This window comes from Leucoraja erinacea, chromosome 1 (genome assembly GCF_028641065.1).
Source record: "Leucoraja erinacea ecotype New England chromosome 1, Leri_hhj_1, whole genome shotgun sequence".
NCBI classification, from domain to species: domain Eukaryota; kingdom Metazoa; phylum Chordata; class Chondrichthyes; order Rajiformes; family Rajidae; genus Leucoraja; species Leucoraja erinaceus.
Genome location: NC_073377.1, coordinates 54,937,742 through 54,965,280, shown reverse-complemented (window position 1 = coordinate 54,965,280; position 27,539 = coordinate 54,937,742). Strand labels below are relative to the sequence as shown.

At 42.7% G+C, this 27,539-nt stretch overlaps 1 protein-coding gene across 1 annotated transcript; it reads left to right on the top strand.

The window, feature by feature from the left end:
• Positions 1-20: 20 nt before the first annotated feature.
• Positions 21-24,880, top strand: srek1ip1 (SREK1-interacting protein 1). Its single transcript, XM_055635040.1, has 5 exons — positions 21-132; positions 4,854-4,901; positions 15,500-15,643; positions 19,817-19,892; positions 24,209-24,880. The coding sequence occupies exons 1-5, from the start codon at positions 120-122 to the stop codon at positions 24,390-24,392; spliced, it is 465 nt and encodes a 154-aa protein (XP_055491015.1). The 5' UTR covers positions 21-119; the 3' UTR covers positions 24,393-24,880.
• The last annotated feature ends 2,659 nt before the right edge of the window (positions 24,881-27,539 follow it).

The window sequence follows — 27,539 nt, the reverse complement described above, 5'->3', positions numbered from 1 at the left end:
TTTGTTTTAGCATATATCAGAGATGGAGGAAATCTGGCTGTTGGGAAGATATTCAAAGACGCACCAGGAAGAGGAAGCCGATTGGTGAGTGCGCACTCGGTTATGAATGGACGTTTCCAATGGCTTTTTCAGGTAAATATAAAGAGTAAATGTAATGCTTTATGCTGTCTACGCAGAACTCTGAATGGTCTAAAACGTTTTGGTTATTTAAAGGAAGGGAAATATGATTTAAATTAGGTCCTGTGTTCAACGCTTGAAGCAGAAGCTGACCACAGGGTAGTCAGGATATGGAAACGGCGTTCATCGACAGAAATCTACCGTATTTTCCTTCCCCGACTTCTATTTCTGACTTTGTAAAAGAATAGCAAGAATTCAATATGAATTTCAAACGCACGCGATTGTTTGACTCCTATTGCAAAATATTTATCTGAGTGTTTAAGTGTGCCGACTACGAGACGATGGAATTCTTACTTGCAGCTTAACAGGCCCGCAAATGAAATGACACATAGATAATCGAAACTACAATAAACTAATAACCGTGATACGAGGCAAGCATTACAGTGACAAACCCGAATTTCCCAGTGCAACCGTAATTCAAAGTCCACAGAAGACCATAGTTGCTGAGGTTACTTATTGTTGTGTGGTGGCCGCGGACGCAACAGAATCAACAAGCCATCAGGAATAGACACAAAAGGCTGGAGTAACTCAGCGGGACAGGCAGCATTGGAGAGCTTTCGACTGAAGGGTCTCGACCCGAAACGTCACCCATTCTCTCCAGAGATGCTGCCTGCCCACTGAGTTACTCCAGCTTTTTGAGTCTATCTTTGGTTTAAACCAGCATCTGCAGTTCCTTCTTGCATAAGCTCATCAGCAAGGCTGGCTCTGTCCTGGGAGTGGAGTTCGATTGATCTTGGAGTTGGTCTTGGAGGGGAGGATGCTCCTCAAACTGTGGAGCATCTTGGACAATACAGCTTACCCCTTCCATGACACATTGGTCAACCTAAGGAGCACCTTCAGCAACAGACTGGTTCCACCAAGATGCAGCACAGAATGCCACAGGAGATCCTTTTTCCCATTGGCTATCAAACTGTAAAATGTCTCCCGCTTCTGTTGTTCGGTAGGGTAGACTGACACCCTTTTCCCCCCTCCCCAATTTTTGCACATCCCCAATCTTGACTCTTGAATGGTGTCGTAGGGTCCACAGACAAGTGTGCCTGTGTAGTCAGAGCTCTCACTTAACTGTTTTTCTCTGTTGTCAGCCTGGCAACCTAGGCAGCTTTTTAGGTTGCCAAATGACAGTTTAGGCGGTCATTTAAGACCGCTTGCATGACGCGTGTGATAATATGCTCGGCTGAAGTGCGTAGTTACCAGTCGGAATTATACTCAATGAAGCATTCACATATTATTTCTGCTTCAAATAAAATCACAAACTAAACATATTCATCAATCAAGACATAATATATACCACAATGACATGCAACAAAATTATAATACAGTATCTCAACTCTTTTTACACGTTGCAATGAATACAATTTCTATTATTTCTTTCCACTTCCAAACAAAAATGTGGTTGGATTATTCATCGTATGATCAACCTGTGTCAATAAATCCTGGACCACGGTAACATATATGCTTAACCATGCAAACTACAGATTGATACAAGCATGGGTCGTTATTGCTATTGGCACAGAAACACTCTCGCTTCCCACATAATTTTTCCATAACAAAATATACAGGTTGCAAAGAAATTTCTAAAGGCGTTTTATGATAATAGCTGTTAAAACCGACTATACCCATCTGACAGGTTAAACATTACAGTAACTGACAAGAATGGCCAAAGGACATAACTGCAGCAAATGTTCTTTTGGTAATATGTTTAAAGGTGTCAAAACGCCACATTACCGGACATTCAAGTTAGATGTATGTGTTGTGAACAGCAATGAAGATACCGAGTTCGTACGCACCAGATTTTAAAAAAAAATTATTGATAAACGCTGTTTCCATCATTCCCACTTCAGAATTAACGTTAACATTTCAACTGAAATATCTCCTGACCAAATTTGTGATGTATATGACTGACTGTAGAAGTAAAACCTGGATAAATCCAACGTATAGTTGTGAATGTACACAAAAAGGCTGGAGAAACTCAGCAGGTGCAGCAGCATCTATGGAGCGAAGGAAATAGCCTATTTCCTTCGCTCCATATATGCTGCTGCACCCGCTGAGTTTCTCCAGCTTTTTTGTGTACCTATGATTTTCCAGCAACTGCAGTTCCTTCTTAAACACGTATAGTTGTGAATGTTGCTCATTAAATAACTACAGTACTGATACTCCATATTAAGACATTGATTTGCCGTTAAAATGAATTCTGTAATAACGTGTCAATGGTGGCAGTGACAATCGAACACTGCGATTTTAATGTTTCACGTGTTCACAATTTAATTAATCCATCTATACCCATCTGACAGGTTAAACATTACACTAACTGACAAGAGATGGCCAAAAGACATAACTGCAGCAAATGTTATTTTGGCAATATGTTTAAAGGTGTCAAAACACCACATTACCGGGCATTCAGATTAGATATGTGTGTTGTGAACAGCAATGAAGATACCGAGTTTGTACACACCAGATTAAAAGTTTTTTATTGATAAATGCTGTTTCCACCATTCCCACTTCAGAATTAACGTTAAAATTTCAACTGAAATATCTCCTGACCAAATTTGTGATGTATATGAGCGACTATAGAAGTAAAACCTAGATAAATCCAACGATTAGTTGTGAATGTTGCTCATTAAATAACTATAATACTGATACTCCATATTAAGAGCATTGATTTGCCATTAAAATGAATTCTGTAATAACGTGTCAATGGCAGCAGTGACAATCGAACATTGCAGTTTTAATGTTTCACGTGTTCACAATTTAATTAACCCATCTTTATGAATTAAAACAAATAATAACATTAGGAATTAAAACACATTTGATTGCATTCCGTTATCAAACATAGTCGATGTTCGCACAGAGGATGTCAGTGAGGACTGAATAAGGGCGGGAATGGGGTTCAGTGCGGGATGGAGAGGAGTGGTTCCTGGATAAGGGGGATGAAGGAGGGCATACCAGGGGGAGAGAGAGAGAGCGGAAGGGGCAGAGGAAGTGGGGAGGAAAGAAGGTCAGCGCTCCTTGGACAACACCGGCATCATCGCCCCGCTGCCTTGGCCATCCCTGTCCACCGCCAAGTGCCACCGTTCACTCCCACCCTCCGTCACCCCGCACTACAGCCGTCGCCTGGGTAATAGGACATCTGTTTAACTACCATGGGCTGGGAATTAGATATGTTTATTGATCTGTCTAAGATGTTTGTTGAGCTGTGTCTTTTGGAGATGCATAATTTACATTTGTTATAAAACCATTCTGAAGGAGGAAAATATGCTTAAGTGTCTACAACTGTAAAATACACATCAAAGGGAAATTCTGTATATAAGGAGCAGATGAATCTTTGTTCGGTGAGCAATCGTCTAGATTGTTCCTAGTGATCAGTGTTTGATGCTGTTAAATAAAGTCTTGACTGCTTTGCCAGATCTTTGTGGTGTTTTTAAAGTTTTATTTAACTTTATTTAAGCCTGTACCTTCAGCAGCCATACATGCCCAGGCCATAACACCCACACACATGTTGTTTCACAGATGAGGTGGTATGCTTTGAATCTTGGGCAGTTCCTTCTCACCACCATACTTTGCTCTTGCCATCACTCTGATATAAGTTAATCATCATCTCATCTGTCCTCAAGACCTTTTCCAGAACTGTAGTTGCTCTTTTAAATACTTCTTGGCAAACTGTAACCCGGCCATCCTATTTTTACAGCTAACCAGTGGTTTGCATCTTGCAGTGTAGCCTCTGTAATTATGCTCATATGCTGCCTTCTGCGGACAGTGGTCATTGACAAATCCTGACTCCTGAAGAGTGGTTCTGATCTGTCGGACAGGTGTTTGGGGATTTTTCTTTATTATAGAGAGAATTCTTCTGTCATCAACTGTGGAGATTTTCCTTGGCTGATGTCTCTAACAGTTTTATTCGTGTTTCTCAGTCTCATACTCTTTGACTGTCATTGGCACAACTTTGGTCTTCATGTTGATAAACAGCAATAAAAGTTTCCAAAGGTGATGGAAAGACTGGGGGGAAAGACTAGGTGCTGAGAGCTCTCTTGTACCTGCATGAAGGAGGCAATTACAATCGCACCTAATTACAATCACACCTGAGCAATTACAAACACCTGTGAAGCCCTGTGTCCCAAACATGATTGTTTCCCTATGAAACTGCTGTAATTTCTTCATGGTGAAACCAAAATGTATAAACATACCCTTTAATAAAATCTGACAATGTGCACTTTAACCACGTGATTTTTTTCTATTACAAATCTCAAATAGTGGAGTACAGAGGCAAATAAATAAATGATGGGTCTTTGCCTCAAACATTATGCAGGGCACTGTATAAAGGGTACAATATTTAGTGCAAGATACGGTCCGATAAAGTACGATTAAGGATAATTCAAAGCTCTCCAATGAGGCAGATGAGAGATCAGGACCGCACTCTATATCTGGTGAGAGGAAAGTGCAGTTGCCTGATAAGTGAGTGCAAGTAATCCTTGACCCTGAGGCCATGCCTTTGAAGAAGAAGATAACTTTGACTGTTTCTGAAATACTCCATTGACTGTGAAGTTCTTGAATATCATGAGACCATGAATGACATTACATATATTCAGATCCTGTCTTTTTGCAAATGACAATGAATGATGCAACTAAATAATACAGTATGGTTGCGATATCATTTACAATTTTAAAATAATTTATTTCAGGCCCAAATAAAGACAGTATCCGAGCAGGATGCAAGAAGTGTGGATATCGTAAGTAGTAAACATTGAGAATTATTAAACATTGCTCATAGCGGACTTTTTGCGAGGCCTCGGTCTTATTGCTGCACTTCTGAATTCATTGTTTTGTTGTGCATTTCTGTGTTATTGGGTGGTTTAGATTTTGTACTTTGTATTTATATTTGTTTTTTCTTATACAATGAATTTATTTTCCACTGTCATGATGACAATTTAATGCCTGTCCCACTTTCCCGAGTTATTCACGAACTCTCCTGAGTTTTCCCCTTGATTTGAACTCGGAGAATTACGGTAATAGCCGTTTGTAGGTACACGGAGCTATTTTTTTAACTCGTGGACATTTTTCAACGTTGAAAAAATGTCCCGACTTACCCGATGCCCTGAGTTCCTACGGCTGGCATTACGAGCCGCTAGGAAACATCTACGGACTTGCTGCCGACATTCCCCGAGTTCGAATCAAGGGGAAAACACGGGAGAGTTCGTGAGGACCTCTGGTAAATAATCAAGGTTAGTGTATGTGCAGTACGCAATATATTAATTTGCTGCACCTTAGTTTCACTTTTATATAGAACCATAGAAACATAGAAATTAGGTGCAGGAGTAGGCCATTCGGCCCTTCGAGCCTGCACCTCCATTCAATATGATCATGGCTGATCATCCAACTCAGTATCCCGTACCTGCCTTCTCTCCATACCCTCTGATCCCCTTAGCCACAAGGGCCACATCTAACTCCCTCTTAAATATAGCCAATTAACTGGCCTCAACTACCCTCTGTGGCAGAGAGTTCCAGAGATTCACCACTCTCTGTGTGAAAAAAGTTCTTCTCATCTCGGTTTTAAAGGATTTCCCCCTTATCCTTGAGCTGTGACCCCTTGTCCTGGACTTCCCTAACATCGGGAACAATCTTCCTGCATCTAGCCTGTCCAACCCCTTAAGAATTTTGTAAGTTTTTATAAGATCCCCTCTCAATCTTCTAAATTCTAGAGAGTATAAACCAAGTCTATCCAGTCTTTCTTCATAAGACAGTCCTGACATCCCAGGAATCAGTCTGGTGAACCGTCTCTGCACTCCCTCTATGGCAATAATGTCCTTCCTCAGATTTGGAGACCAAAACTGTACGCAATACTCCAGGTGTGGTCTCACCAAGACCCTGTACAACTGCAGTAGAACCTCCCTGCTCCTATACTCAAATCCTTTTGCAATGAAAGCTAACATACCATTCGCTTTCTTTACTGCCTGCTGCACCTGCATGCCTACCTTCAATGACTGGTGTACCATGACACCCAGGTTTCGCTGCATCTCCCCCTTTCCCAATCGGCCACCATTTAGATAATAGTCTGCTTTCCCGTTTTTGCCACCAAAATGGATAACCTCACATTTATCCACATTATACTGCATCTGCCAAACATTTGCCCACTCACCCAGCCTATCCAAGTCACCTTGCAGTCTCCTAGCATCCTCCTCGCAGCTAACACTGCCCCCCAGCTTAGTGTCATCTGCAAACTTGGAGATATTGCCTTCAATTCCCTCATCCAGATCATTAATATATATTGTAAATAGCTGGGGTCCCAGCACTGAGCCTTGCGGTACCCCACTAGTCACTGCCTGCCATTGTGAAAAGGACCCGTTTACTCCTACTCTTTGCTTCCTGTTTGCCAGCCAGTTCTCTATCCACATCAATACTGAACCCCCAATGCCGTGTGCTTTAAGTTTTGTAACATATACATCTAAAATGTTTTTTTATTTTTGTGAACAAGGTATATTTCCACCAATATGCCAAATTTAGTGCAAACATTCAACTCACTGTTTAACTGACATTCCAAAAGAAAACACCAAATGCTGGCTCCAGTCGCACTCTGTTTTGATCAGATAATATATAATTTTTATGGATGCTACAGGGACTGAGATTAATTTAGTATGTTTGTTGAGGAATATGACAATGTTTGATTAATTTATGTAAAGGCTTATAAGAATGATGGAGATTAAGATATTATCAATGAACACACAGATTTTGTGAATAAAATTGAAACTTCCCATGCAATACTCAAAAATCACAATTACCGGTTGTGCAATTAAAAGCAAATTGTTTGCCTACACTGCATTGATTCTAGAATTGTTCTGCTGTTAGAAATTTCCAGAATGCAGTTTTGCACAATTTAATTAAGAGATTCAGATTCAGATTCAGAAAACTTTATTGTCTGTCGTAACAGAAAATCTTCTTTGACGTGGCTCAACATACAGACAGGACAATGTACTGATAAGCAGTCATACAACACAGATTTCTGCGAGCACACACAGTGTAATCGATCTTAAAAGCAAATATAAGATTAAAAACTGTAAAAATAGACAAGATAAAAGTTGTGGATACGTGTAAAGTGACAATGCGTCAGGGTTAATTTGTCCATTCGTCATTTTTTATTTAAGCTGTTTATGGCAATGGGTATGAATGAGTTTTTGTGGATGTTTTTCTTGGATGAGGGGGGGAGGAAGAGCAGGGGGGGGAGAGAGGAGGGGGGGGGGGGGGGGGAGGGGGGTTGGAGGAGGGGAGAGGGGAGGGGGGGCAGAGGGTTGGAGGGGGCGGGGAGAGGGGGGGGGAGGGGGGGTTGGAGGAGGGGGAGAGGGGGGGTTGGAGGAGGGGAGAGGGGGGGGGGGGGAGGAGTGGGGAGGGGGGCAGAGGGTGGGGAGGGGAGAGAGATGGGGGCGGGGGGGAGAGAGAGAGGGGAAGGGGGGTGGGGCAGGGAGTGCGAGGGAGATGGAGGGAGAGGGTCCTGTCCACTCAATGCGCGGTTTGCAGGGGGGGGGGGGCTGCGGCGTCACACCCACACTAACCAACCCCCCCCCCCTCACACCACACACACACACACACACTCACACTAACACTATCCTACACACGCTCACACACTCACACACACTCACACACACACACACACACACACACACTAACCACCACCCCCACCCCCCCCCCCCCACACACACGCACACACACACACGGGCACACACACACACTAACCACCCCCCCCTCCACACACTAACCACCACACACACACTAACCACCACACACACACACACCACCACACACACACACTAACCACCACACACACACACTAACCACCACACACACATATACTAACCACCACACACACACTAACCACCACACACACACTAACCACCACACTCACACACTAACCTCCACACTTACACACACACACACCACCCCCCTTGATATTATATTAATATTATTCATGGGCTCTTTTTACCCCATCCCCGCCCTATCTCGAGGGGCAGAGAGAGAGAGGGGCAGAGGAAAGAGAGATGGGGGGGGGGGAGATGAGGGGAGAGAGGTGGGGGTGGAGGAGGGTAGTGGGGTGACGGGAGGGAGAGGAGGGGGAAGGGTGGAGGAGAGAGGAGGGAGGGGGGGGAGGGGGAAAGAGGGGGGGAAAGGGGGAGAGAGTGGGAAGGGGGAAGGAGGGGAAGGGGGGAACAAACCCGTCACTCAACGTGCGGGGGCGGGGGGTGGGCTGCGGCTTCACACACACACTAACCACCCCCCCCCACACAAACACTAACCACCCCCCCCCCACACACAAACACTAACCACCACCCTTGATATTATATTAATATTATTAATTGACTCCTTTTACCCCATCCCCGTCCTATCTCGAGGCGCAGAGAGAGGTAGGAGGGGGGAGGGAAAGTGGGGAAGAGGGGGGATGGAGAGGGGGGGGAGAGAGAGGGGGGACAAAGTGAATATAGGGGTAGGGTGAAGGGCTAGGGAGGGGGGGGGAGGAGGAGAGGGAGGTGGAGTGGGGGAGAAGAGGGGGAGAGAGGAAGGGAGGGGAGAGGGGGGGGGGAATGGGGGGGGGGGGAGAGAGTAGGGAGGGGGAGGATGGGGGGGGGTGAGAGGAGGGGAGGAGAGAGAGGGAGAGTGTTGACTTGAACTCGGCGAGCGGGTGACTCAGACGGGGTCGACTGAACAATTGAGATCGGGATCACCAGCGAAGAAAAGGCATAACGATTCCTCGTGTCCTTGCGATCAACGGAGGAATCGCTCCCGTTGGCGGCTTCAGGCTTCATTCAGGCTTCAGGCCCATTCAGGGTGGGGGGGGGACGGCCTCGAGAGGTGGGGGGGCTTCAGGGAGGGGGGGGGGGGGGGGGGGGGGGGGGGGGGTCGGGTGGGAAAGAGTATGAAAATGGGGGAGAGGAGGAAGCAGCAAGGGGGAAGCGTGGCGCGGGTCAACCAAAGGACATTGGCGGCTTCAATCCAGACGGAGGGGGGGGGGTTGTCACACTAGGCAGTGTGATGGAATATTGGCCATTCACGTGCATCAGAGCAGCTCCCACAGCACTCAAGAATCACTATCATTCGTAAAACTGCCTACTTGTTTGATACCCCATCTGCCACATTATATCTTTATTCCTTCCACCATCAACGTGCAAGGATGTATTTATAAAATGAGCTGCAGTTACTCACCTGACAGATCCTGCCAACGCTGAGACTTTTACCACCTAAAATACATCAATATTGAAATGTTAACTTTACCATCCATCATATATCATCCTTCATTGGTGGGTCCAACTCCTGGAGTTCTCTACCTAACTGCATGTTGGGAGTATTTTGCCTGAAATGAGTGCAGTAGTTCTAGAAGGTGGCTCACTGTTACCTTCTCAAGTACCTTTAGGGATAGGTAACAGACACTGGCCTTGACAATGATGCCCAGATCCTGTAAAATGTAAATGAAGAACCAGAGAGAGAAAAGAAGGTATTAGAGAAAGGCCTGAAGAAACAGAGAGGAGGGAAGGAATTGGAAGAAAAAGGGAAGGGTTTGTAATGAACTTGAGAGCTCAGATGAGTTTTGATTTCAGAATATTTTGCAGAACAAAAAGATGTACCAGCTGTTTGATTAATGTGTCCAATTTAGGTTCACATCCCTGTCACCTGTATTATACTAAAACTCTTCCCTTTGTTCTCAACATTCTAAATGTCTGTGTATATGCAGGAGTGTTGGCTTTCTTTTAATCTCCTTAATTTGTATCTTCTTCCAAAAAGCCTTCCCATTTTCACATATGCTCCACATACCACCCCCCTCCCCTCTCTAGGGAGTGGTGAGTATTAGAACCTATGGGTGAGTGGTGGAGTATTGCATTTGGGGAACAGCCCTCCCCAGTGACAAGGCGCACCCCCCCACCATTCAATCTCTACCCCCCTCCCTCTACCTTCCTTCTCTACCTCCTCCCCCTCACTCTCACGGGTCCCACGGTCTAGTTTCCTTATAAATCTTACCCGTATCAATTATTACCCTTTGTGGACACATCCAAATGACTTTGTATGTTTCCTTCATATGATTCTATCACCCATTTTGGTCATATATTTTGATCTTGATCTCCCCCATTTAAAATGTCTCCCCATTTCCTTCCTGGTTCATTTATCATTAAATTAAATATGACCTATTTGCCAGAGGAAATAAATTCTCCCTTCATGCTCTATGAACACTTTTAATAATTTTCAATTCCTCTATTAGGTCTTTTCTTAAACATTTCTGCCATGAGGAGAATAAACCCAACTTCTCCAAACTCTCCACATGACTGAATACTGTACAGAACTTTGACATCTTTCCAAAGGCGTGAATTGTACACACTGTTCTACCTGAAGCTAAATCAGAGGTTTGTTCAGGTTATTATGAGTTCCATGTGTTTGTACTTAGCGCCACTATTTACAGAACCAAGTATCCTATTCTTAAGGATGCAAACATATCCTTTGTATCACCTGCCATATATTGAAAACAAATGTAAATAGTGTCTTCTAGTAGTGCCATGTCTTCTACTTCAGCACCTCTAAATTTAGGTCATTTTGAATCCCATCCTGTTTCACCAGAAGAGAACCATTTAGCACCATATTGATTTGCACCTGCCATATCTTGCATGTTTAATCAACTGCTTGGATCCTCCTGAAATCATGCTCCCCTTAAATCATTTTCAGGCTTCAAAATTGTAAATCATATACTCAAGCCAAGTACTTCTAAGTACAATAAAAAACAGTAGTTCTAGCGTTGAACCCATGGGATTCCACAGCAGTTTTCTGCAGTCAAAAGAGCATCCATTCAAAAATGGTTTTTGCAATGTATCCTTTTGTAATTAAATTACTTTTGCCCAAGTTGGATCTCTGCTCATGTGGAACAGGTATATTACTACAATAGAGTGCATGTGTAGAAAATGTTCTCAAGTCTGGAACTTAAATCAACAATCTTTCTTTAAAAACAAAATGCGCAGTTACCCTTGAACCAAACTTACAGAAGGCAGGAACTGGTTGAATCTAATCAACAAGTTACATATTTTGTTAAATTTGCGGACTTTTAAAAATAAACTAGACCACGTGCAGACCCATTGGGTCTGTTCCCCCAATGTGTGGTTGCGGGGGAAGGGGGGAGCGGCATGCGGTGTCACACACACTAACCGAGAATGAGGGCAGAAAGAGAATGGGGAGAGACGGGCAGAGACAGAGGGAGAGGGGGTTGGAGGGGAGGAAGAGAGGGAAGGTGGGTGGGGTAGGAGGGGTGAGATATGGGAGGAATGGGGGGGGGGGGGGAAGGGAGGGGAAGAGGGAGGGAGGGGAAGGGTGGGGGATAGAGAGGGAAGGGGGGGGGAGAGGGGGGAAGGGGGTTTAGGGAGAGAGAGGGAGGGAGAGAGAGAGAGGGAGAGACAGAAATGCAACCGTGCGTCACGCGTTCAGAATGTTCTGGAAATGAAGCGTGTGCATGTCATGCATGAAAACTGTCGGCAGCTGTATGGAATTCAGGGGAGGAGCCTGAACTGCACACACTAACCTCCCCCCCCCCCCACCTCCACACACACAACGGGTCCGACCTAAGCTGTCAATAAAGACAGCAAATTTATTATTTTTAAACTGTCTTTGAAATTAAATGTTAATGTTAAGAATTAGTGATGTTTAGTGAGAAATCATTAAATTCAAATCAATGGAAAACAATGGAATTAACAACCTGGCAGGCTGGGGGGGCGGGGCCAGAAGGCAAGTGGGCCAGGTACAAAGGCATTGTGAGGTCAGTGGGCGAGGCCGGGTGGGGCCAGCATCCAGGCTGGGTGGGTGGGGCTGGGCGGGGCCTGGAGGCAGTTGGGCCCGGTGCAAAGGCATTGTGAGGTCAGCAGCTGGGCAACCTCAATATTTTTTTTAAATGTAAGTTTGGTGATAAATTTTAGTAAATATCTCGGGAAATATTCGACAAAACTTATGGAGGATTGGATTTTTGAAATCATAAGGACATTTTCTACCAGAAGATGTAAAAATTTCACTGTTATTGTAACGTCAGCAGCCGGGCAGCGGTCAGATTTTTAAAAAAGGTCAGATTGGTCAACAATTTTAACTAACAAAGTCAGGAAAATAGTGTACCAAAGGCACAGAGGAGTGGATTTCTAAACTCGCAAGGAAAATCTCTACTGAAATATGTCAGAACTTTCCCGTTTCGGCATCTGGTTTTCGAGGAGAACTCGAACGCACACGCACTCGCGCACGTCTGGTTCCCCCAAACGTGCGGTATTCTTTCCTGAAGCAGGGCGTCGGTCGGGCACAGTTGCACACACGAAGCTGATAAACTTATTCTTTGGTCCTTGGCAACAGCCATCAATGACAGCCCCCAACTGGCAAGCGCGTTGGGGGGGGGGGGGGGGGTAGAGTGTGAGGGCAGAGAGAGAATGGGGAGAGACAGAGAGAGGGGCAGAGACAGAAGGGCGAGAGGTGGGTGGAGGCGAGGATGGGTGGGGGGGGGGGGGGAGAGGGAGATGGGGAGAGAGTGGGGAGGGGGAGGGAGGGGAGGGAGCAGTGAGGGGGGAAGTTTGATGAGGATGGGGGGAGGCGTGGCGCGAGCGTACTTGGGATGATGCGGGCAGGGGGGGTGGGGGGGGGGTGGAGGAAGGGAGCCGGGCTGCCAGAAAATGAAGAGAGAGAGAGGGGAGGAGCGGCTTCATGACTCTGTAAGCACCCACAAACTGATGAGAGTCGTCAAGGCTTCAATGGAGAGCGTGTGCCCGCCCCACAAACAGTGAAATGAAATGAAAATGAAAGGAAATGGCGGTATTCAATGAAGCAGGTGGTCGGGCACAGTTGCCAGAAGCTGAAAAACTGCGGCTGCGGTTTGGCAACAGCCAGCATTCTGCTCTGTGAAAGGGAGAGGGCGAGTGGGGGGTGAAGGGGGAGAGGAAGGGGAGGATGCCCGAGAGAGGTGAAGTGGGGGGAGGGGAGGGGAGAGGGGGGGGGCGGTTGGAGCAGGCAGGCGGGAGTCGAGCTGCGGGAGGCGTGGCGCGAGCGTACTTGGCATGATGCGGGCCGCAGGGGAGTGTGGGGGGTGGAGGAGAGCCGGGCTGCCAGAAAAAGAAGAGAGAGAGAGAGAAGCGGCTTCTGACTCTGTAAACACACAGCCGGAATGAGCGGGCTGTCGCCTGCACCAACAGTGATGATAAGGTTCAGCACGTGAGGAGTCGCTGCCCCGAGATGTATAGAACAAAGCCACAGTGGAACTGAGCTGTAGGATGTTTGTTCTGCAGATGTTTCTCGATCTCTCTGTGCCTTTAATCCACAGTGGCATGGGGAGGTGGGGCCTGGAGGCAGGTGGGCCTCGATTGGTTGGCATGTGGCATTGTGACGTCAGCAGCTCGTGAGTCCCATTTAGATTTTAAAATGAGTGAGTGGCGGGAGGGGAAGGATTTTATTTTAAAAATGTGTACATAAAAATGTCTAAATGTAATGAGGAGTGGATTAGCGAATGGAAAACAGAAATGGCTAGCGAAATGGAAAAAAATCTCGGAGTTTCTGCATGTTGTTTTAGAATCAAAAGGCCATAAATCTAATCTGAAAAAATATCTGAAAATCGAAACACACACACACACACACACACACACACACACACACACACACACACACACACACACACACACACACACACACACACACACACACACACACACACACACACACAGTTTGAATATATAGATAGATATGATATGATTGTTAGGGTGGCCATGCAGAGGAGACTGCTTCAGTTCACATGGTAAAGATACTTGCATTATTTTATAGAGTTACTCAGTGTGGAAACATTCCCTTTTGGCCCTACTCTTCCATGCAGACTGAGATGCCCCATTTAATAATAATAATAATAATAATAATAATAATACATTTTATTTATGGGCGCCTTTCAAGAGTCTCAAGGACACCTTACAAAAATTTAGCAAGTAGAGGAAAAACATGTAAGGGGAATGAAATAAATAGTAGAGACATGACTAGTACACAAATTAAAAACAGAATTCAATTCAAAACACAATATGAGGCAATTCAAGCACAGATGAAAAGGGAGGAGAACGAGGGGCTAAGGATAGGCAGAGGGGAAGAGATGGGTCTTGAGGCGGGACTGGAAGATGGTGAGGGACACGGAATTGCGGATCAGTTGGGGGAGGGAGTTCCAGAGCCTGGGAGCTGCCCTGGAGAAGGCTCTGTCCCCAAAACTGCGGAGGTTGGACTTGTTGATGGAGAGGAGACCGGCTGATGTGGATCTGAGGGACCGTGAGGGTTGGTAGGGGGAGAGGAGGTCAGTGAGATATGGGGGGGGGGGGGGGGGGGATGGTGGAGGGTGGAGGGCTTTGTAGGTGAGGACCAGGATTTTGTAGGTGATCCGGTGGGAGATGGGAAGCCAGTGAAGTTGTTTGAGGACTGGAGTGATGTGATGCCAGGATTTGGTGTGGGTGATGAGTCGGGCGGCTACACTCTGGACCAGTTGTAGTCGGTTGATGTAGGTGGAGCTGATGCCAAGGAGAAGTGAGTTGCAGTAGTCCAGTTGGGAGGAGATGAAGGCATGGATGAGTCTTTCTGCAGCGGGAGGTGTGAGAGAGGGTCTGTGTTTGGCGATGTTGCAGAGGTGAATTTAAGCTAATCCAGTTTGCCTTGAGTTTGGGCCATATCCCTCTAAACATTTCCTCTCTATGTTCTTGGATAATACTTCTAAGGCTTGAGGATGTAAGGATTGTGAGGAAATGTGACCATATCAGAACAATGTTTTCCAGGTGGATATGCTACCCTTTTTTCCTAAGCATGGATATTGAAAGTTTCAGAGATGCTCCTTAAAAACACTGTATCCTGAGTGATGCAGTGTAACTATGGGACACTGTTGGTGAAAGGGTTTTGAAATAGTGGATGGAACATGTGGCAGATGTCAATCAAGCTTCTTGAGTATTGTAGCAGCACCAATCTAACCAAGTGCAGTGTATTATTTTGAATTTGGGAGTGGAATGTGAGAGACTTGGAGCGATATCACCACCTTCTGACCTGCTTTTCCATCTATTGTATTAATGTGACTGAAACTGTTATTTCTTGATCAGTGGTGATCCTAAGATATTGATGATGGTAATGTCCAGGACTAGACTCTCCCTTAATCACTTGTGTAGCCTAATGCTATTGCCAGTAAGCAGCCATCACCTGAATGGTATTTATGTTTATCTGCATGGGATCAAGGCTTCTATGGTTTTCTTCACCAAATTGTGAATAGAATGAAACAATGGTAGTTGTTACCAATCCTAGTTTCTTTATATAATAAAGATTTATGTTATGCTTCCAGCCGGCCATCTAACTTTTGAATGTCGAAATTTTGTCCGTGTGGATCCTCAAAAAGACATTGTTCTAGATGTCAGTAGTACCAGCAGTGAAGACTCTGAGGAGGAAGAGGAACTTCAGCAGCTGCAGGATATTATTAACAAAAAGGGTATGCCATTTATTTTGTTATTTGGATTTAAAAATGTAATATCATTTCCTATGCATTTTAAATATTCCATCTCAATGAGCGTGTTTCATTAATAGGCAAGCTGTATGATAGAACTGAATGCCTTGCACCATACTTATAGAATTACCTTGTAAAGACCCAAGAGAAGATAAATAAAATATATATAGTATGGTTTTAGAAACCCAAAATAGGGTGGAAATTAACAATCAATAAAGGTCAGTTTGCAGAACCCAGAGAGACCATGATATAAATGCAGGCTTTTATAGGGCAATTAATTGCAACAGTCTTTATACAACATGATGTACAGTGCATTCTGAAAGTATTCAGACCCCTTCACTTTTTCCACATTTTGCTACGTTACAACCTTATTCTGAAATGGATTAAATTTCTCTTTTTTTTTATCATCAATCTGCACACAATACCCCATAATAAAAAAAGCAAAAACAGGTGTTTGTAATTAAAAAGAAATAACTGAAATATCACATTTCAAGCTTGACACACCTGTATTTGGGTAATTTCTCCCATTCTCTGCAGATCCTCTCAAGCTCTGTCAGGTTGGATGGGGAGCATCGATGCACAGCTATTTTCAGGTCCCTCCATAGATGTTCGATCGGGTTCAAGTCTGGGCTCTGGCTGGGCCACTCAAGAACATTCACAGACTTGCCACCAAGCCAGCATTGTCCTGCATTGTATTGGCTGTGTGCTTAGGGTCGTTGTCCTGTTGGAAGGTGAACCTCCACCCCAGTCTTAGGTCCAGAACGCTCTGGAGCAGGTTTTCATCAAGGATCTCTCTGTACTTAGCTCCGTTCATGTACTTATTTCCCTCGATCCTGACTAGTCTCCCAGTTCCTGCCGCTGAAAAACATCCCCACAGCATGATGCTGCCATCACCATGCTTCACTGTAAGTATGGTATTGGCCAGGTTTCCTCCAGACATGACGCTTGGCATTCAGGCCAAAGAGTTCAATCTTGGTTTCATCACACCAGAGAATCTTGTTTCTCATGGTCTGAGAGTCATTTTGGTGCCTTTTGGCAAACTCCAAGTGGTCATGTGCCTTTTACTGAGAAGCGGCTTCCGTCTGGCCACTCTACCATAAAGGCTTGATTGTAGCAATGTTACAAAATTTTGAGATTTTAAAAATCAAGTCTGCAAGTTATCCCATCAGATCAAGCATAAAAATAAGTTTAATTTGACACCTAATTCACTTTCATATCTCAAGTATTTAAAAAGTTATGGCCATTTTCATACTCGGAAATTAGCATCTTGTTCCCTATTGATTTTCTATGGGCATAACAAAAAAGCTGTGATCGTGGACAGTCAAAAGCCCATAACTTTCTTAAAAATTAAGAGAGCTGAATGAAATTTTCAGTTATCATAGATTGAAGCATTCTGAAACAAATATAAAATAATCTTTCTTGGATGACCTGAAATTAAAGCATATAATTAGTTAGTTACCCAATTGTAGCTAATTTCAGACTTCAATTACTAGATCTAAACATCTATCCATTTCTTAATAAATGATTAACATTTTTAAATAGCCTAAGTGTCCAAATAATATTCACAAATAATTCACAATAAAACATGATTTTTAAGTCATTTACATTAATTTATAGGCCAAATGGAAGGAATTTAGTGTTCAATTGCTGTAAATTAAAGTCTATTTAAATCAGCTTTCTAGTAGGATCCTGTGAACGCGCTGGTTTAGAACGTTCACATTGCGCTAGATTTGTGCTCTCAAATGCCCAGAAAAGTACTGCGGGATATAATGGGCCCAAAATTAGCTACTCGCAACTTTAAACTTTGTATAAAGGGATCTTAAGAAGCCCTTTTTAACCTAAAAATAAACAGCCTACCTTCCGTTTTCCCCTGTATGAGATCCGGCCGGTTGCCGGCGGTCGGGGGTTTAGAGGTTAATTTTTAATCTACTATAACAAGTATAGAAAACCCTTAAAACTAAAAATAGCTCCAGCTACGGAATCTTCCAGCGATTTTTCGTTAATAATTAACTAAGCTGAAAAACCTCGATTTGAACAGCCTAGTGAAAAATCGCGTTTTAAACCCGCCCCCCTCTAAACGGCGCCAAAATCGCGCACACAGGGTGGGACAGATTTTCAGCGACGCTTCAGGTAGGCTTTGCAACATACCTACTGATTGGTGGAGTGCTGCAGGGATAGTTGTCCTTCTGGAAGGTTCTCCCATCTCCACAGAGGAACTTTGCAGCTCTGTCAGAGTGACCATCAGGTTCTTGGTCACCTTCCTGACCAAGGCCCTTCTCCCCCGATTGCTCAGTTATTACAAAATTTTTTAATGTTTTTAAAAATCACATAAACAGTTTGTTTGAGCAAAAAAAACATCTAAGTGATCTTAAATCAATGAATATGTTTGGAAAGCAAAAAAAACTGCAGATGCTGGAAATCTAATATAAAAATAGAAAATGCTGGAAATTTTTAAAAGGGTGAGCAGCATCTATAGAGAGCGGGACAAAGAGTTAACATTTTGGGTCAATTAAATCTGTGCTCTGTATCATTCATGTGAACGAAACTTGTGTTCATGTGATTCATCTATTTCCAATTCACCTTGAAATATGGAAATGTAGAACATTTTACTTTACACGTGTTTTTGTTATGTACTTCTTTGACATAGTTCGTATTCCTTATTATTCAAATGTTTTGGAAGACGCTGCAAAAACCACAACTACATAATCAGAACCATATTTTCACACATACACTAATCAAATTCTTTAAAATATTCAAATACTCTATGAATGATAATATGGTACAGTTGTTCATGGAACGTGTAAATGCCAAATTTAAGCCATAAAATGTATACCTGTTCATTGCAATGAAAGTTAATATGCAGATGTATTATTGTTATTACTGCTTTATTGATAACAGCATAATAGGTAACATATGTGTGGGAAGGCACTGCCGATGCTGGTTTAAACCAAAGATAGCCCCAACAAGCTGGAGTAACTAAGGGGGTTAGACAGCATCTCTGGAGAAAAGGAATGGGTGATGTTTTGGGTCGAGACCCTTCTTCAGACTGAGTCAGGGGAAATGGAAACGAGAGTTATTCCAACTTTTTGTGTCTATCTTCAGGCAAAATTGGTATTCATGGTAATTAGATACAGCAGTTTGTTTGATCAGTTGTCTTGTTGGAAATCGGCCTCTTCACCTGTAATTATTTTTTAAAGTATGTTCTCCACCCAGCTTTCTCTGTGCAATTTTTCAAATGTAAATTATTAATTTTGCAAATACCTTTAGCAATCCAAACTCTCAAAACATGTAATTTCATCAATTTATCCACAGTCAATATTTAACAAAGAATTGGTAGATACATTTACTTAGCTGTATGGAGCAATTTAAAATAATGGATGCCCCGCCCTTTGCAGAACCTACCAATATTAACTTCAACAAGTGTGCATGTGTTGTCATAAATTTGGTGCCTCTGAGGTTTATAAACTTTTGACCACAGTTGTATGTGAATACATGTGAGTGCATCTTTAAAATCCATGTTTTATTTCTGCCTGTACAGCTTAATTATATAATAAAAACAAACAATGCTGGAAATACTCGGCTGGTCAGGCTGCACCTGTGGGAAGAGGGACATTGTTCTGAGGGAGGGTCTTCAACTCGAAATATTAACTCAGCTCTTTTCCCACAGGTGTGGCCTGACCTATTTCCAGCATTTTCTTTTCTTATTTCAGATATCCAGCATGTGCAATTTTATTTGTTTTTTTCACTTAGCCATTTATTGAGATAATATATATTTTTGTTTATCAGACCTTCATTGCCTACAAAAATCTTTAAATGTAGCACATATTAACTAATTTCCCCCAATGCCAGTCAACAGTAGTTTGCAACATGTTGGGAAGCAAATAACTTGGATTGGAGTTGGTGTTGGAGTTGGTTCAAGTTGGCGATATGCAGAGTACTGCCCTGCCGACTGTAAAATTCAGAAGGTTCAGAAGGAGTGGGATTATAGAATTGGGATAGGTTAAATACAGTCGAGGGTGAGAAGACAGAATAAATGAGTTTAATAAATTTTGGTGCAAAAGTAAAATGAGCAATAAGATCAATCCGTTCTATTTAGGATGTGAGATTCGATTTTCTAGATTATTTTATTTTATACATTTCCTCTGCTAATTCTTATAGAATCAAAACCAGATGATGAAAAGAAAGACCATTACAAGAAGAAAAGGAAAGAGAAGAGAGATGAATGCAGAAAAAGGTAACATGCTGGTGACTGGAGAGAAAATATATGTAATACACAATATAATTCTCACAAATCTCGTCAAAATAAATTATATTTGATAGATCACAATGACTATCGATTAAATCTTCAAAGCAATGTAACCAAAATAAGAATTGTTTCGCTGTTTTTTTAAAATTCCATAAGATGACATCAAAGAAACTACCAACAAAAAATGTATTTTCATTTTACTGGAATCTCTGAAGAACTCGTCTTACGTTGTTGATTGCCCATTTTGTATCATTTCTGTTACTTTCTAACTAAATCAAATCTTTATTGAAGGGCATTAGATTAAAATTAAACAAAGGACAGGATAAAGATTTAAGTTATTGCAATTTAATAAATTGTCAAATTCTATGTGTATGCCATTAACAAGGTTTAAAACCATTAAATATTAAAATGTTTTACAAATGAAAATTAACAATAATTTTCTGTGTTCACCACAAATTGTTGCTTACAATTGAAGTCCCTCTACCAGATCACTATAACATACCAAATGAATCAATAAAACAAAATGTAATTTAGTTTCAACATATTTTGGGTCCTATTATGTTTTGTCAGTTCAAATCAGTATCATAAATACCTTAATCTAATTCATTTAAAAAAAATTGGGAGCCATATCGTGCCTATTTTACTCATCTCCTTCATCCATGTTCCCCTTGCATTCAAGTTCCCAGTATATAATTGATCCTACCGATCTAATGTGTAAGAGAATTCTCCCTGTTCCTGATATTGGCCTCGGCCATATGTATTTATAATGCAAACACACAATACTCTTTAAGTAATCATCATTGTTGAAGAGTTAAATACAGGTGGATAAAAACAGTGGGGACTTGAATGCAAGGCCTCTCCCTTAAAATGAAAACAGTAGTCTGAGTTATCCAGTCACGAGTGTTCACAAGTTATAGGAGTATAATTAGGCCATTCTGCCCATTGATTCTACTCCACCATTCAATCATGGCTGATCAGCGCCTCCTAATCCAATTTTCCTGACCTCTCCATGACACCCGTTCTAATCAAGAATGTGTCTCTCTCTGCCAAAAAATACCCACTAACTTGGCCTCCACAGCCCTCTGGCAATGAGTTCCACAGATTAACTACTCTCTGACTAAAGAAGTTCCTCCTCACCACCTTTCTAAAAGAGCGCCCTTGGGTCATAGACTCTCTCACCAGTAGAAACATCCTTTCCACACCCACTCAATCTATGCCTTTCATTATTTCTGTAATTTTCAATGAGGTCCCCCTCAACCTGCTAAACTCCAGCAAATGGAGGCCCAATGCTGTCATGCGCTCATCAAATGCTAACCCACTCATTCCAGGAATCATTCTTGTAAACCTCCTCTGGATCCTCTCAGTAATTTGCTCACAGTACTCCAAATGTGGCTTGACCATCGTCTTATTACATCTCTGTTTTTGTATTCCAGTCCTCTTGCTATAAATGCTAACATTGAATTTGCCTTCTTTACTGCCGATTCGACTTACAAATTCTATTTTTTGGAAGTCCTGCATCAGCACTCCCAAGACCCTTTGCACCAATTTCTGGATTCTTTCCATTTAGAAAATAATCTACGCTTCTATCCTTATTACCAAAATGCATGACTCCGCACTTTGCTATACAAAATTTCATATGCCACCTTTCTGCACACACTCCTAACCTGTCTGCAGACTCTTTGCTTCCTCTACATTGCCTACTCCTCCACCTATCTTAGCGTCATCTGCAAACTTGGCCACAAAGCCTTCAATCCCCTTATCCAAATCATTAATATACAGCGTGAAGAGAAGTGGTCCCAGCACCGACCCTTGCGGAACTCCACTAGTCATTAGCAGCCAACCTGAAAAGCGCCTTTTATTGCAACTCTTTGCCTTCTGCATGCCTAGCAGCCTGCGGCACCTTAGTGAAGACCTTCTGAAAAACTAGGTAAACAACATCTACAGTCTCCCCTCTGTCCTGCTATTAATTTCCTTAAAGAACTCCAGCAGATTCATCCGGAAAGATCTTCCCTTCACAAAACCTCGTGAACTTCTAATTACTGCATAACCTCATCCTTTATAATTGACTTTAAAATCTTACCAACCACCAAAGTCAGGCTAATAGGCCTATAATTTCCACTCTTCCGCTTCGCCCCCTTCTTGTACTGCGGGGTGATATTTGCAATTTTCCATTATTCAGGAACCACTCCTAACTAGTAATTCTTGAAATATCACAACTGAAGGGCTCACTTTTTCGGCGACTGCCAGCACCCGTCATAGGTCGTTACAGGTCGCCAAAAATGTTCAACATGTGGTGACCTTGTTCTGGTCACCAGCGGTATGGTCGCCTGTATGGTCGTGAGTAGTCTCCTCAGTCGTCCAAAGAGTCGCAGCGTTTTTCAGATTCAGATTCAGATTCAATTTTAATTGTCAGTGTACAGTACAGAGACAACGAAATGCATTTAGCATCTCCCTGGTTTTTCTGGTCACCGATGAATTTTCAACATGTTGAAAAATTTCACCGACCAGCAACGACCTATGACGGGTGCCGGCAGTCGCCGAAAAAGTCGTGTAAGCGCGACAGGACCCTAATGCCTCCACAATCTCTGAGACCACCTCCTTCAGAACCCTGGTGTGCAGTCCATCCGGTCCAGGTGACTTATCCATCCTCGGACCTTTCAGTTTTCCTAGCACCTTCTCCTTACTCCACTAACTTCCACTAGCACCTTCTCCACCACTCCACTAACTTCCACTGTGATGACTGATGCAAAAATGTTTTTTAATTCCTCTGCCATTTCTTGATTTCACATTATCATTTCTCATGCATCATTCTCCAACCGCCCAATGTCCACTCTAGCCTCTTTTTTACTCTTTATATATCCGTAGAAACTCTTGCTATCCTCTTTTATATGATTGGATAGCTTACATTTGTACTTCATCTTTTCTCTCGGTATTGTCCTTTTAGTTATCTTTTGTTGTTCTTTAAAACTTCCCAATCCTCTGTTGGGAAATTAAAAATTCCCAACTCCCAACATCCTTTTATGTTGTCCTTGACCTCCCTTGTCAGTCATGGTCGTCTTATTCTCCCCCTGGAATCGTTCTTCCTCTTTGGACTGAAATGATCCCTACACCTTCCGAATTATCCACAGTCATTCCTGCCATTGCTGCTCTAAAGTCATTCCTACTAAAGACCATTTCTAGTCAATCTTTGCAAGCCCCTCCTTCATGCCTCGATAGTCCCCTTTGTTCAACTGTAATATCGATATCCAATTTCACCTTCTCCCTTTCAAATTTTAGGTTACATCTTATCATATCGTGGTCACCACCTCAGTGGTTCCTTTACCTCAAGTTCTTTTATGAAACCTGGTTCATTGCACAACACTAAATCTAGAATTACCTTATCTCTGGTAGGCTCCACTACAAGCTGCTCTAAGAAACGATCTCAGAGGCACTCTACAAATTCTCTCTCTTGGGGTCCAGTGCCAGCCTGATTCTCCCAGTCTACTTGCATATTTGCATATACCTACATGCCGATTTTATTTCCTGATGCATAGAGAGTGGTGAATCTCTGGAGCTCTCTGCCACAGAAGGTAGTTGAGGCCAGTTCATTGGCTATATTTAAGAGGGAGTTAGATGTGGCCCTTGTGGCTAAAGGGATCAGGGGGTATGGGGAGAAGGCAGGTACAGGATACTGACTTGGATGATCAGCCATGATCATATTGAATGACGGTGCAGGCTCGAAGGGCCGAATGGCCTACTCCTTCACCTATTTTCTATGTTTCTATGATGCAACTTGTACCCTATTATCTGGCTACTGTTTGAGGGCCTGTAAATAACTCCCATTAGAGTATTTTTACCCTTGCATTTTTTCAGCTCTACCCACAGGGACATCATCTGATCCTTTGCACCCTTTGCTATGGACTGAATGTCATTCCTTACCAGCAGTGCTATCCCACCCCCTCTGCCCACCTGTCTGTCCTTACGATAGGATGTATAACCTTGAATATTTAGCTTCCATTTCCGATCTCTTGTAGCCAATTCTCCTTAATGCCTACATCATACCTACCAATTTCCAACTGTGCTACAAGCTCATCCACTTTGTTCCTTATGCCATGTGCATTCAGATGTAATACTTTTAATTCAGTGTTGACCACCCTTCCTCTCACAACTATCCTGATTATACCTGACCGTGTTCTGAATGGAGTCATAACAACTAAGACAACTGGAAATACCACTGCTGCATGAGCAGACCTATCATCTTGTATTACCATGGATAGCATAAAAAATGCAACTGATGTTTAATTAAATATGTTTGATTTCCTAAGATCTCGTTCATCCAGTGAAGACAGAAGTGAGAAAAGGAGCAAGAAACACACTGTTGTTAAGAGGAAAAAGAAAACGAACAAAAGAAAGCACAAGCATCACCAAAAAGTGAAAAAGAAAAAAGACCGTACTTCTCCTTCATCATCTTCATCAGAAAGTTCTAGTTCCTCTTCAAATGGTGATTAATGCTGTACACTGTTGGAGTCCCAAATCGATGCTGGGAAGCACTTTGTTTTAAATGCTTTCCATCGTAGAGAAAAAAGCTCCTGTTTTCATGAATACTTCTTTCTTTATTAGAGATGTTGGCAGATTGTCTAAATGCGTGATCAATATATATTTTACTTCATTGGAAATTTTGTTTGTAATTTGCTTTTTATGCTGAATTTTACATGGAAAAGATTCAGACAGTTCTTAATATCATTTGTTGAAAATTCAAATGGCTGTTGCCAATGAAGCATTATCAAGATAGAATTTGTGTCTTTTGATACCTCAAGATCAATATTTGATTAATTACACAAATTACCTGAAACACTCAAACCAATATGACATAAACATTTAGTGATATTTCAATATTTATATGGAATTTTTTTTACAGCTTTCCAATACAATCAATATAGTTACCGGATTTATCTGTGTATATAGAAATATATGAAACCTTTCTTTATGTAACAAAGTCTAAGTGCCATTTCTCTACTGGGCTTTTTTTGTTAATACGTATTTCTACAAATATTTCAGCTCATTCATTTGTTCATCAGACATCTTTCTATAATAACATATTTTAATTTTTCATGGCCAGGTCTTATTGGTACGACAATTGCTCAGCTGTATTGAGAGAGTTATTCTCTGTAGATCAAGTACTAGCCATCATAGCCATGGAAATAATTAAGCAATATGTCTGTGGTGAGACAGAAGATTTTTCTGGGGCCAACCTGGTAAATAATTCATTTCCACTTCTATGTGCAATATAATTTTAACCTATTGTGGCTTTGTTATTGCAATTCAGAATAATTCCACTGCAGTTTCCTTTTTTCATCAAATGTTTATCCATTTCTTATAAATCTTATCGCCCTTACACAGTTGCAGTTCTAGATTGCAAAGAAAATACCCTGAGTGTACATCCTTTCATTCCTCATTTTACTTTGTGTTCAAGAAGGAACTGCAGATGCTGGAAGATCGAAGGTACACAAAAATGCTGGAGAAACTCAGCGGGTGCAGCAGCATCTATGGAGCGAAGGAAATGGGTGACGTGTCGGGCCGAAACCCTGAGTCTGAAGAAGGGTTTCGGCACGAAACGTCACCCATTTCCTTCGCTCAATGGATGCTGCTGCACCCGCTGAGTTTCTCCAGCATTTTTGTGTACCCTCATTTTACTTTGTCTGTTTCAGTGAGGTTCAGTTTTCCACATTCCCAAGGGTCATTCAAATGAATCTTTCCATTGACAGATTACCAGTAGTAGTAGTAGCAGTAGGCCCCTGGGTGATGCATCCTGGGATGCAAGCCTGGGCGATGTCATATGGAGGACAGGCTGTTGCCCATGCAGCACGTCCCCCGCCCCCCCCTCTCCACGTCGCTGATCGATCCAGAGGAACAGCAGGGGCGTTACAGTTTGGCACCAGCGTCGTCGCAGGAGCTGCCAGAGCGAGGTTGTAGACAATGGCGAACTGCCTTAGGGACTCGTGGAGCCTTTTCCATGACTGGATATGGCCACAAGGCAGTGGAGGTCTTAAGACAAATCTGAGGAAGGACATTATTGCCATAGAGGGAGTGCAGAGACGGTTCACCAGACTGATTCCTGGGATGTCAGGACTGTCTTATGACTGGATAGACTTGGTTTATACTCTCTAGAATTTAGAAGATTGAGAGGGGATCTTATAGAAACCAAAATTCTTAAGGGGTTGGACAGGCTAGATGCAGGAAGATTGTTCCCGATTAAGTCCAGGACAAGGGGTCACAGCTTTCCCTCTCCGAGATGAGAAGAACTTTTTTCACGCAGAGAGTGGTGAATCTGTGGAACTCTCTGCCACAGAGGGTAGTTGAGGCCAGTTCATTGGCTATATTTAAGAGGGAGTTAGAGTGGCCCTTGTGGCTAAGGGGATCATGGGGTATGGAGAGAAGCAGGTACGGGATACTGAGTTGGATGATCAGCCATGATCATATTGAATGGCGGTGCAGGCTCGAAGGACCGAATGGCCTACTCCTGCACCTAATTTCTATGTTTTCTATGTTTCTATGTTAAATCAGAGTTTTCCCTCTCCTAGATGGACTGCCTTCCCAGGCTGACGAGCCCCAGATTACCAGGATAAAGTATTTAATACTTGAGCATTATTTCACCAATTCCCTGAATGGTTGAAGCTAGAGTTCCCTTCATCTGAACGCAGGGCAGCACATTGGCACAACTGGTGGAATTGCTGCCTTGTGATGCCCGAGACCCAGGTTCAATCCTCGCCTCGAGTGCTATCCGTGTGGAGTTTGGGCATTCTCCCTATGTAGGTTTCCTCTGGGTGCTCCGGTTTCCTCCCACGGCCAAAGACATGCGGGTTTGCAGGTTAATTGCCCTTTGTAAATTGCCCCTAATGTAGAAGACGTGGATGAAAAAGTGGGATATAGTATCAGTGTGAACGAGTGATCGATGGTTGGCATGGACTTTTGGTCGGTCGAAGGGCCTGTTTCCATGCTGTATCTCTAAACTAAACTAAACTAAACCATCACTCGCAATAAAGGTCAATAGCCCACTTGCTTTCCTAATTAGTTGCTGTTGTATGTAAAATCTGGTCCATATATGTGATTTATTTAAAACTCATTGGCCGGCTTTTGTGTCTGGAGTTGGAACAATGGTGCTGACCACTAAGTTCAAAGAAATTGTTGGCGATCTCTTATTTAAATATTCTCCATTCTTACATTATCATTTGTCAAGTATCAGTTCCTGGAGAATTCTGACATCCTGCAGTGAATACATCATCAGATTGGCCAGGTAAACAGAATTTTTCATATAGCAAGGCAGGCAGGGTAAAGCATTTTGGGGGGGGGATACAGCTCACTAGAATATAACGCTTCTTTAAAGTAAAATCTATTATGTTTTGAGATGTATTAGTGCAGGGGTGGGGAACCTATGGCCTTCTAGGCCATGAAGTACTGCCTTCTAGGCCATTAAGTGTGGCCTTTTGAATGACTCCAAATTTTGTAGAACAAATTCTTTTATTTTTATTAATATGTTTTTGTTCGTCTTTTATATATTTATTTTAATCTTAAAATTAACGTATTTAAAATACCAAAGAGTAAAAGAAGATTCAATAAAATAATCCTTCCTGACTGACGGCCACAATTAAAACATTA

What these genes read in the sequence shown, in the direction of transcription:
- srek1ip1 (XM_055635040.1), top strand. An exon ending in ATGCAAGAAGTGTGGATATC is followed by an intron (nt 4,902 to 15,499) that starts GTAAGTAGTAAA and finishes TTATGCTTCCAG; the next exon opens with CCGGCCATCTAACTTTTGAA. An exon ending in GGATATTATTAACAAAAAGG is followed by an intron (nt 15,644 to 19,816) that starts GTATGCCATTTA and finishes TAATTCTTATAG; the next exon opens with AATCAAAACCAGATGATGAA.